At 44.0% G+C, this 12638-nt stretch overlaps 1 protein-coding gene across 1 annotated transcript; it reads right to left on the reverse strand.

The window, feature by feature from the left end:
* Positions 1–5609: 5609 nt before the first annotated feature.
* LOC134568988 (cytochrome b-c1 complex subunit 6, mitochondrial) lies at positions 5610–12088 on the reverse strand. Its single transcript, XM_063427759.1, has 4 exons — positions 11958–12088; positions 10676–10711; positions 7304–7465; positions 5610–5880 (listed from the first exon to the last, which is right to left on the reverse strand). Exons 1-4 carry the CDS (start codon positions 12000–12002, stop codon positions 5848–5850), a joined length of 276 nt encoding a protein of 91 aa, XP_063283829.1. The 5' UTR covers positions 12003–12088; the 3' UTR covers positions 5610–5847.
* Between the last annotated feature and the right edge of the window lie 550 nt (positions 12089–12638).

Raw genomic sequence — 12638 nt, forward strand, 5'->3', positions numbered from 1 at the left:
CACAGGACACCCAATATTCTACAGCTTCCGCTCGGAACCTCGACGCACCTTCCTCCTCCAGCTTAGCTTCGGGCACCTCTCAAGTTACCACTCGCCCGCCTGCCGCCACCACCAACACTAGCACCACAGCCGCTTCACTTGGTATGTCAGAGGAGTTATTTACACATCAGTTAGAATAAGTGAGTGATGCGCAACCATTATTGCCAGAGGATGTAGATAACAGGGATATGTCTCATTCAGGCAGCATTACACACGTACGGTGTGATGATGATGATGTACCCACTGCTGCTTCCTTTGCTGAGTTGTCAGATACAAGTGAAGCGGTTGATGATGACGATGCATCCGTCGATGTCACGTGGGTGCCGCAAGAAGAGAAGAAGAACAGGGGGAAAGTTCAGATGGGGAGACAGAGAGGAGGAGGAGGAGACGAGTTGGAAGCAGGGGGAGGTCGTCGCAAGGAGCTAGTGGCACAGTCAGACAGCATGCATCGGCACCCGGGGTCAGCCAGACAGCACGCCAATCAACGCATGCTGTTGCCACCACCAGAATGCCGTCATTGCAGAGCTCAGCAGTGTGGCATTTTTTTTTGTGTATCTGCCTCTGACAACAGCGATGTCATTTGCAACCTGTGCCAAAAGAAACTGAGTCATGGGAAGTGCAACACCCACCTAGGTACAACTGCTTTGCGAAGGCACATGATCGCACATCACAAACGCCTATGGGATCAACACATGAGTACAAGCAGCACACAAACTCAAAGCCGCCATCCTCTCCTGGTCCAGCATCTTCAGCCACGTTAACCACTGCTGTCCTCCTTGCCCCCTCTCAACCATCCGCTCCTCCGTCTCTCGCCTTGAGCAGTTCCTGCTCATCTTCCCACAGTCAGGTGTCTGTCAAGGACATGTTTGAGCGTAAGAAGCCAATGTCACAAAGTCACCCCCTTGCCCGGCGTCTGACAGCTGGCTTGACTAAACTCTTAGCCCGCCAGCTTTTACCATACAAGCTGGTGGAGTCTGAGGTGTTCAAAAAATTTGTAGCTATTGGGACACCGCAGTGGAAGGTACCCGGCCGAAATTTCTTTGCACAAAAGGCAATCCCCAACCTGTACTCGATTGTGCAAAAGGAAGTAATGGCATGTCTGGCACACAGTGTTGGGGCAAGGGTCCATCTGACCACTGATACCTGGTCTGCAAAGCATGGTCAGGGCAGGTATATCACCTACACTGCACATTGGGTAAACCTGCTGACGGTTGTCAAGCATGGAATTCGTGGCTCTGCAGAGGAGTTGGTGACACCGCCACGACTTGCAGGCAGGCCTGCTGCCACCTCCTCTACTCCTCCTACTCCATCCTCTTCCATAACCTCCTCGGCTGAGTCCTCTTCTGCTGCTGCATCTTGCTCCACATCAACGGCACCCCCCCAGCTCCCCAGGTACTGTTCCACATCCCGGACACTCCTGTCCGCCCTGAATGCACAGGTGTATCAGTGGCTGACTCCGCACTAACTGGAGATCGGCAAAGTGGTTTGTGACAACGGAAGAAATTTGTTGGCGGCATTGCATTTGGGCAAGTTGACACATGTGCTGTGCATGGCACATGTGTGTAATCTGATCTTACAACGCTTTGTGCATAAGTACACAGGCTTACAGGACGTCCTTAAGCAGGCCAGGAAGGTGTGTGGCCATTTCAGGCGTTCCTACACGGCCATGGCGCACTTTTCCGATATCCAGCTGCGAAACAACATGCCAGTGAGGCGCTTGATTTGCGACAGCCCGACACGTAACAGCTCCAACAAGAAAAAGCCGTGAATGAGTATTTGTATGACCGGGATGCTAGTACAGTTTTTGCCACGTTACTGGACGCTCATGCGCAATGCCTGTAGGCTCATGCGTCTTTTTGAGAAGGTGACAAACCTAGTCAGTCGCACCGAAGGCACCATCAGCGACATCATACCTGGAGCATGCCCTGCGAAGAGTGCTGGATCAGGCCATAGATGAGCGTGAAGAGGAAGAGTTGTGGTCACCATCACCACCAGAAACAGCCTTATCAGCATCGCTTGCTGGACCTGCGGCAACGCTGGAAGAGGATTGTGAGGAAGAGGAGTCAGAGGAGGAATGTGGCTTTGAGGAGGAGGAGGAAGACCAACCACAACAGGCATCCCAGGGTGCTCGTTGTCTCCTATCTGGTACCCGTGGTGTTGTACGTGGCTGGGGGGAAGAACATACCTTCAGAGAGATCACTGAGGACGAGGAACAGGACATGAGTAGCTCGGCATCCAACCTTGTGCAAATGGGGACTTTCATGCTGTCGTGCCTGTTGAGGGACCCTCGTATAAAAAGGCTGAAGGAGAACGACCTGTACTGGGTGTCCACGCTACTAGACCCCCGGTATAAGCAGAAAGTGCCTGAAATGTTACCGAATTACGGCAAGTCGGAAAGGATGCAGCAGTTCCAAAATCAATTAAAAAGTATGCTTTACACAGCGTATAAGGGTGATGTCACAGCACAACGGGAATCTAACAGGGGAAGAGGTGAAAGTAATCCTCCTCCTCCCACGACCACGCCAGCAAGGACAGGACGCTTTACAGACGTGTTGTTGATGGAGGACATGCAGAGCTTTTTAAGTCCTACGCATCGCCACAGCCCTTCGGGGTCCACCCTCAGATAATGACTCGACCGACAGGTAGCAGACTACCTTGCCTTAACTGCAGATATCGACACTCTGAGGAGCGATGAACCCCTTGACTACTGGGTGTGCAGGCTTGACCTGTGGCCTGAGCTATCCCAATTTGCGATAGAACTTCTGGCCTGCCCAGCTTCAAGTGTCCTGTCAGAAAGGACCTTCAGTGCAGCAGGAGGTATTGTCACTGAGAAGAGAAGTCGCCTAGGTCAAAAAAGTCTAGATCACCTCACCTTTATTAAGATGAATGAGGGATGGATCCCAAAGGGACTGACAGTGGGCGATACATTCGACTAAAAAAGGCCTGATGAGGGGGACTACTTAACACACCACTCCTATCTGGTGGCACATTAGATTGCACGCGCAGTGCCCCAAATTTGAAGTAGGAGTACCGACCAAGCATCTTTTTCCATCTCCCGCTTCCTAAAATCGATGCCTTATATACACGTCCCCTGATAGGGGACGTAACAGGGATTAAACTGATAGGAATAGTACTACTTAACACACCACTCCTATCTGGTGGCACATTAGATTGCACGCGCAGTGCCCCAAATTTGAAGTAGGAGGACCGACCAAGCATTTTTTTCCATCTCCCGCTTCCTGGGTGGAGGAAGAGAGACCTTCAATGACATCAGTGAGGACAAGGAACGGGACATGGCTAGCTTGGTATCCAACCTTGTGCAAATGGGGAGTTTGCGGTTGTGCAAATGGACTGTTTGCGGTGTGTTAAACGGGGAGTTTGGTCTGTCACTGTGAAGCGGGCGTAACCCTTACACTACCTGATCGATACAAAATCATACGTGATGTTTTAAAGCATGTTATTCCAAACAATTTAGGAATGTTAGGTGATTTATGCCCTTTATGGATTAAAACCAGACTCTGCATCAACTATGTAATTTTCCATGGGAGTTTTGCCATGGATCCCCCTCCGGCATGCCACCGTCCAGGTGTTAGTCCTCTTGAAACAACTTTTCCATCACTATTGTGGCCAGAAAGAGTCCCTGTGGGTTTTAAAATTTGCCTGCCCATTGAAGTCTATGGCGGTTTGCGAACATTTGCGGAAGTTTGCGTTTGCGAACCAAAAATTTTATGTTCGCGACATCACTACTGGGAAAGTTACATGTGAGCGAGTCAATGCCACTAATAATGGCAAGGCCTGGTGCAGTTCTGCCTTATTATTATTATTATTGGTTGATGTATTTGCGAGATACATTTGGTAGATCACATCTACACGTTTATTTCATTACGGTTTCAGTACCGGTATTCTTGTGCTGCCTTTCAATGTGTTAATGTTGTGTGTCCAGGAAACCATTGTCAATATGGCAACCCAACATATGCCAGAGCATGTACGTAATCAAGTGAATGGCATTTTTCCATAGATGGTGAAGAACATGTGAGCATTCCCAAAGCATCATAAGGCAGCAAAGTCCTGGCACTATAGCACCCTATATTGTCCCCGCCCCGTCGCGCACACCCCTTCTATCATTTAAAGGATCACTATAGTGTCAGTAAAACAAATCAGTTTTCCTGACAATATAGTGCCCTCAGGGTCCCCCTCCCGTGGCACTGAAGTGGTTAAAACCCCTTCAGCAGCTTACCTTAACCCAGCGCCGGGTTCCCTTGGCGCTGGTGATCTCTCCTCCTCGCCGTCAGCAGAGCCAAATGCACAAGCGCGGCAAGTGCCGCGCGCATTCAAATTGTCCATAGGAAAGCATTTGTCAATGCTTTCCTAAAGACGCTGTGCGCGATATGTGCCTCCAGCGTCGCAGATGCACCTCTAGTGGCTGTCCAGAAGACTCTGAAACTATTTTTGCATCTGAAGGGTTAAAACCTGAGGGACCTGGCACGCAGACCACTTCATTGAGCTGAAGTCGTCTGGGTGACTATAGTGGCCCTTTAATTAATTCCAGTGCAGACTCCGCGATAGCTCGCATCAAGGCTACCAAAAAGTAAAGCATTGTATAATGCTTTCCTATGAGGATTTGGGTGACAATGGATGTCATCGTGCATAGTGGGAGGATGACCAGCATCAGTTAGGCGGCCAAAAGTCACCTAACGACCCGGAAAGTTGAGTTAACCCTCAGAAGGCAATTATTGTTTAAAAGCTGCATTAATTACAATTGCAGGTTAAGGGTCCTGGGACACTGCACCCAGACCACCTCAATGAGCTGAAGTGGTCTGAGTCCCTATAGTGTCCCTTTAAGTTAGAATTTAATTTCTGCCACTCTGTTAATAGCTTGCTACACCTTGCCTCCTGTGTTTGATTAAAATTCAATTTACAGAGCAGGAGGAAAAAAAAACAAAAACACCTTCATAAGTGAATTAATGTCTGATTGAAAATTAAACCATTTTTCATGCAGGCTGCACTAAAGTTGTTTGGCGTTTGTAGAATCCCTTTAATGTAAACACTTCCCCTCTAGTAAAAAAAGTCAGTATTTACATTACTGCATGGTAAGACCTCCATTAGCAGTCACTCAGACAGCCACTAGAGGTGCTTCCTGGTTCACGTTGCACAGCATTTTGCCACACAATAGCCTCTCAATCCTTTCCTATGGCAAAGCATTGGATTGGCCGAGATTGTCAAGTTTGATGATCTCGGCCACGGAGGCGGAACAGGAATCTGCATGGCGCTGTAAAAGAGGTGAGTAAATCACCTTTTACTTTGCTAACAGGGGGCCAGAACCCTAAACTATGTTTTCACAGCTATAGTGACAGGTTTGTATTCCGGTCACTATAGTGCTCCTCTAAACTAAAATAGCAAAGCTGTTGGTGAATGTTTGGAAATCTGAACTTTTTTTACCTTTAATTTTTTTTTTTTTTTAATTGACAAGTTCTCCACAGTTCTTTATATAACCCCACAAAGTATTTTGTCTTTAATCCAGTTATACAATATAAAACACAAACACTAAACAGACAGAAAGAAAGTCACTGTAAGTCAACACTGAACATCTTTATTAAGAGAAGCAGCCACGATGATCTTGATACTGAAGTTTAGACATTCATGTCAAGGACAATTTCCAAAGCCTTAAATAAAAACTGTACTGACAATGGTCTCAGGAAGTTGTAATCCAACAGCAGGATGGGTCACAAAAACTAAACATCTTATATTCTGAAGATTCTTGGGCATTTCAGATAAAGTTTCACTTCAAAGAGGGAAAACAAAATAGGTCTATTTCAAATGCTTGAAGAGTTTGTGAGCCACCTATAAAAATAAAAATATAAAAATTCAAGTTAACCACAAATAGAATGGAAAGAAATACACACTAAAGCACAACTGTCTTATTTAGACAAATATAACTTGGTAAAAACATAACACCAACTTTGACAATCTCCTCTCAGCAGCCGCTCTGCCTTACGTGAGATCATCAATGCTGATCATCTTGGTCCCATCAAATGCTTCTCACAAAGAAGTTTTGGGAACTATACCAAAAAAACTACTATTGCAATGCTTTGCTAAGTCAATGGTCATCACAGAGAAGCACTGAATCCGTTGTTTCTCCAAGAAAAGCATTAGCAGTGTTCTCTCTGTCAACATGCTCTGCGTGGCGACACAAAATGTGACATTGAATCAGTCTGCTACCAGTCTGGCAGCCACTAGAGGCATCATTTGGGGAAAATTGAAACAATGCAATTTATCAAAAAAACTAAACAAAAAAAGAAAACTGATAACGTCTCGAAAACGTATCCATTTCAATGAGATCAAGAGACTCTGGTGCTTAGTGTGTTCGTTTTAAACTATACCCTGGCTTTTTTTTTTTTTTTTAGCTGAATGGGTTAATCTAGTATCGCGGAAAAATGCCTCCCCCAAAGAAAACACCTCATGAGATATCTTAGGCTACAATCAGGGATGGACACACAAACAACCCACCACTTGAAACATAATCCTTATGAGTTTTCCTTGGAATCACACAATAGCACCATTTAAATTTTATGTGGTGTCATATCTCTAGTTCAATAAAGTGGAGGAGTACAGAAACAGGTGTTAAGATTTAAAAGTATCTGTAGGTTCCGTACTGTAGGACCTTAATCAACACAGTGTTTTTTTTTACTTTTTGATTTCACTACAATTTTAATAGTGCTCAGCTTTACACGGTCAGATTTCCAACACTGAACGAAGCCACGGGGAGTAGCACATGCTGAAAGGTCATCTATCCATAGCATTTTATTAATTCAAAACTCAGCACACGCAGTGACAGAATAATCTGCCTTATAAAACAGAGAATCACGGAGAAACCAAAACTACAGAAATGACAGCACATCAAAATGTACTTATTTGCCTGCATTGCATGGCATTCTGAGAGAGTTCTAAAGAGTTCTTTCAAGGCTGCTGTGTCTTCGGTAAGTTTATTTTATTTGGTGTATGATATCTAAATACACAAATTTGAGAATTTACTTTAAAGTTTCACCCTGATGCCACAAGAGCAGCGATTCCTAAACCGGTCCTAAAAAAAAAAACACATGCTGATTTACGCAGTATCCCTGTTGGAGATGTCTAAATCCTGGACTATTGGCATGCCCAGGACCACTGCTCTAGAGCACTTTAAATCTGCTGATTCTCAGGATACAGACACATACTCTTAAAACACTGTTCATCATATCCGTGAATACATATACACTGCACTCACACAGTGGTCCCTTGCATGCAGGAAATCCATGAGTTCTTCAGTACATTCCTCCTCTGTATGGGAGCGTGAGTTAACCCGGGACTCGCACAAATCCGTCTTCTCCTTCGCCTTTACACATTTCTCGGTCTGCTCACAGAGCTCCCTCACTGTAGTTAAAGGATCCTGATATGATAAAGCCAGATAAGCAGGTTTAAAATAAAACCCAGTAAAATGCTTACTTCTAGCAATTTATACATACATACATAAAAATAATTAGTATAGCAGATATAATGGAACAGAAGGAAAAAAAAACTACCAGTAGGTGTCTCCTAACTCAATATAGTATAACAATTTGAACCTTAATGGGTATTGTCACAGTTACAGATTATAGTTAAAACTTAACTTTTAATGAGTTCGCTTTAAAGGAAATAAAATGATAAAAGCAAACACAAAAAGCAGGATATTCAGTCCTGTTTCGAATATGTTATCTTGCTAAAGCAGCACAGGCACAGAGAGAACTATGGTGCTGGACAAGGTGAAGGGGATACTAATAAGAGGACTAAAATTATACAATTATAACACATGGTATACCTAATTACACATGTATATACAGTGAAGGTTTAAAGAAGAGGCAAAAAAGATATCCATTAGCTAGACTCTCCTGCAGAAAAGAGTCTGATATGTCCCTACTGCCTCTCTTTCAAAAATCATGTGTATCAAGTCCCCTATAAACACCAAATAGAAAATAGAGGAATGAGGCAAAGATTTCCAATAACGTTCCGGTGGCAAAAGAGGTTCCTAGTGATAGTGGGTCGCTGGGGTCAGTGTATAACAGTCTGTTTTTATATCAGAATGTTGCACGTCCTATAGCTGACTTATCTGGTCGAATCAGATCTAATGTGTCTTCGTGGGCACCCCTTACAAAATGCCTACACTACCACTAGGTCCCACCACTCTAAAGCTAGAATAAAGTGTAAAGTATAAAAAACTGACTGAAATATCAATCGCAGGAGGCCTGTTCAGAAGCAAATGCGGTTTCTATCAGGAAATCCCCTCTGATGAGCAACTCGGGCAAAACGCGCGCGTGAGGGGCTCAGGATGCCTAGTCGGCAATACACAAGTGACTATAGATCGTGTAGCAGTAAAGTCCTCCTATTAGGTGAGTCAACTGATCGGCAGCAAACGGGCTGCACGCTAGGGACGTCCACATCCCTTCGAAGGCCCACCGCTACACGATCTAAAGACTAAGGAGGACTCTCTTCTTGACTGCTGCATTGTTTTACCCCTTCTACAACCAGGGAAAACAATCTACACTACTACTGTCCATCCCTGTGAAGACATTACTACTTTTGGTGAGATCCACCCATATATAAAGAATTTCTCAATGCACCATTCTCCAAAATTGGACTGCCTTAAAAACATTTTAGCCTTATTTTTGCCCTTTTTTCAATTAGTTCTTTTCTTTTTTTCCTTGACTTTTTTTTGACTATTGGTCAACAATAATATTTTTCTTTTATTCATTTCCCCAATATTTTTGTAATTTTTCTAAGGCCTAGCATTACCACAGCAGGTGGTGGATCCACCTAGTAAAATTTCATCCCTACACGTACGGGATATCAGGACTGCAATTGGTTGTAAATAGTATTGTATATATCATGAACTTGTGTTTTGTGTATGATATATGAAATTATGAAGGGATCACCAGTGGTTGTAAATACCAGTAGTATCTGCATATATTATGATTTTTTTCTATGTGCATGATATATGAATTTAGGATAGGGTCACCAATTATCTTCAGTAGCCTTTGAATTACACTGGGTTAGTAAACAATAAATGAATTTTTTTCGCAAACTTATTCATTTTTCTTAGTATGCATAATTAATGCATAGAGTGCGGTATTTATGTTTATATTGTTAAATTCCAAATATAAAACACAAAAAAAAAAAAAAAAAAAAAAAAAAAAAGGGGAACTGGGGGCACACCCAGAACATGATTTGCTGGAAATGCAAGCGTGGTAGTCTCAATGCCATTGGTGAATATTGGACGTGGAGCAGTGGTGAGACCGCAAAGACAAAATGGATACAAAATACAGTAAAAAGGAACAGCGCGCACACACACAAAAAAAAAAAAAAATAAATAAAATTTAAAATACCTGAGTATATTTCTTAATAGAGAACAGTATAATGATGGCTATCTGCTATGAGATGTGTAATGTCTGCAAACAGCCTATGGAATACTTTTTATTGGATTCCTAGTGGTGTTCCTGCTCCATTCACATTATGAGCTGAATTGTGCATGCTCAGTCTGTGGACAGAATCTGATGTGGCCAGCTAGCCCCGACATACATGGTTGCTGGCACACTGCTTGCCAAGGAGCATTGAAAGGGTGAACAATAAGATATTGTCCCAAAGAATTGGCACTTTGTACCCAGATTTTACCACGGCGCTACAAGTGTCCACAGTGTTTATTTAGCCAAGAAAGCAATGTGTATTTCTCACATACATTTTGAGTCATAACTCCCTCTAAACAAGTGTAGACAACTCACTACAGAGATTTGAAGAACCTGGGCTGCCTATGTGCATCTATAGAAATGATAATCACATCATAAGGGTAACAGCAGTTCATAATATGCAAATAGCATGCGTGTTATAGGACAGCATACTGTGCAACGATTAACAGTGAGAGATGACCTACAATAAAAAGGTCACCTTGACCACGCTGTACTCTTATAAGATAATTCTTGTAGTTGTGTATGCCATCTTCATATATGTGAGAACACAAGCATAACAATAAATGAAGAGCAGAACACAATGTTACCTTATGACAAATTTAGAATCCATGTTGTGTGCACTAAGAAGTAGCCATGTTCAGTGATACCCTATTCACAAACCAGGAAGTGAGAAAATAGGCACTCTACTCCATCAAATACAAAAAGACAAGTCCTGCGCTCACTCCCATCACTCCAGGGCGGCAGCAACGACCACAGCAGACACCAGCTCCAATACATAGTTACTCTACTCCATCAGCTTAATAATACCCTAAGATTACAGTTACACTTCAAACGGCCAATCAGCAACAGAAGAGATTTTAAACCTGTCCATGATTGTCCTATTTAAATCTCTAAAATATACCATATAGAGTTATGTTCACAAATGGCATTGAGTGCAAGCACTACCACACTTGCATTTCCAGCAAATCATGAGGTACTGTACTTATACCAAATATAGGAATTTTGCCCAATCTTAAGAACGCCAAATTATGAAACACGAATGAGACAGAAATAAAAAGAATGAATCTCTACCAAAATAAAAATGATAATAATTCTGCACACTTTTACACTGTAATAATTAACACACATACAAGCAATCACAATAGTAAACATTTAACCCTTACCACTAGATCTTCCTCTTCTTCCTCTTCAGCTTCTTCCTGCAGTAAAGAAAAAAAAAAGGATGAATGATTATTATGTCTTAGGAAAACATATAGAGATTATATAGAATAGTAACAGTGTGCCAAAGGTAAGTCATCGTCAGCAAACACTGTTTGCGCTTAAAGGAATTTACAAGTCGTTCAGTTGGGCACTGGTAGCAAACTATCGCTATTATGAAAAAAGCTGGACATAGCTCTATAAAAGTTTATTATTTTATAAATTAGTTATAAACAGAAACTAAAATGTTTACACCTGACCTATTACCAATGAAATATAATCCTGCATAGCTGCTAACCCTGAACACTCCAGCCTGTCTGCGCATCATGGGAATACTAGTCCAGAGCAGTAACAAGTGTTAGCAATGTATTAATATCAATATTTAGAATCAGGTTATATAAAAAGTGCTTTTTTTCCAGAAACCTGAGCTTCCAATAATTCTGAGGAGTATATAAATAACCCCTGCACTAAGCTCAGACAAACAGGGTATTGCTGGTCCATTAAGGTCAATAAATCCCAATATAAATGTAACCAGAATAAGGTGTGAATACCTAGGGATGGTCCATTAATGGGAATAAATCCCAATATAAATGTAACCAGAATAAGGCTGGGTATAATGGCAGCAGAGAGGATGCTGTGAGCTGGCAGCATGCCAGGCTATGCCCTCCTCTCACAGAGACTGCACCACCCACAATCCTCAACCAGCCCCCTGCCATCACCTCCTCTGGCTCCACTGCCAGGCTATGCCCTTCTCTCACACAGACTGCATCACCCACAATCCTCAGCCAGCCCCCTGCCATCACCTCCTCTGGATCCCCTGCCAGGCTATGCCCTCCTCTCACACAGACTGCATCACCCACAATCCTCAGCCAGCCCCCTGCCATCACCACCTCTGGCTCCCATGCCAGGCTATGCCCTCCTCTCAAACAGACTGCATCACCCACAATCCTCAGCCAGCCCCCTGCCATCACCTCCTCTGGCTCCCCTGCCAGGCTATGCCCTCCTCTCACAGACTGCATCACCCACAATCCTCAGCCAGCCCCCTGCCATCACCACCTCTGGCTCCCCTGCCAGGCTATGCCCTCCTCTCACAGACTGCATCACCCACAATCCTCAGCCAGCCCCCTGCCATCACCTCCTCTGGCTCCCCTCCTCTCACACAGACTGCATCACCCACCATTCTCAGCCAGCCCCCTGCCATCACCTCCTCTCACACAGACTGCATCACCCACAATCCTCAGCCATCACCTCCTCTGGCTCCCCTGCCAGGACTTTCTCCATCTCTAGCACCATGTCTGCAGCTCTGCAAGAAGGACAAGAAAGGGTCACTGGGCGGAAACACGTCACTAGACACGCCCTCTCCACCCGGAAGCGCTCCTCACTGACTGCGCCTACATGAAGGGAGGGGGGCGGGACCGGATGTGCTCTGAGACAATAACCAGAGGGGGCGTGGCTATGGCAATAGAATATGCAGGAGTGCATTCTGGGAGTTCTGGCACTAGGCAGCTATTGGGCTCTAGCAGCCATCAGTGTAATGCAGGCTGTGTGAGAATAAACCAACATTAATAGTGATTTATTCGCCACAGCAACACAGTAACACAGAGAGCAGCAATCATTTATAATAAACATAATGTTCTGCAACAAGCACATATATGTATAGCAGTATCAGAGCTTTATGGTAGATGCCCTACAGTGAAAGTAATAATCATTAAAGGGACCCTATAGCGTGACGATAAAAGTGTATGTTAACGCTATAGGGTCCCTCAGCCATAAACAATATTGTCTGCCCCCCTCTGACGCAAGCAATGTGGGAGGATCTAATGTGCATGCGCGGTGAGCGCGGTGAGCGTTGCATGCACATTAGACCTTCTCCATAGGAAAGCCTTCATTCTATGCTTCCCTATGGGCAAATTGAAGATCCTGAATAAA

This window comes from Pelobates fuscus, chromosome 7, assembly GCF_036172605.1.
Source record: "Pelobates fuscus isolate aPelFus1 chromosome 7, aPelFus1.pri, whole genome shotgun sequence".
Classification (NCBI taxonomy): domain Eukaryota; kingdom Metazoa; phylum Chordata; class Amphibia; order Anura; family Pelobatidae; genus Pelobates; species Pelobates fuscus.

What these genes read in the sequence shown, in the direction of transcription:
- LOC134568988 (XM_063427759.1), bottom strand. Translation starts at nt 12,002, where the DNA reads ATGGTGCTAGAGATGGAGAAAGTCCTGGCAGGGGAGCCAGAGGAG. An exon ending in TGGCAGGGGAGCCAGAGGAG is followed by an intron (nt 10,712 to 11,957) that starts GTGATGGCTGAG and finishes TCTTTACTGCAG; the next exon opens with GAAGAAGCTGAAGAGGAAGA. An exon ending in TGCATGCAAGGGACCACTGT is followed by an intron (nt 5,881 to 7,303) that starts GTGAGTGCAGTG and finishes TTATTTTTATAG; the next exon opens with GTGGCTCACAAACTCTTCAA.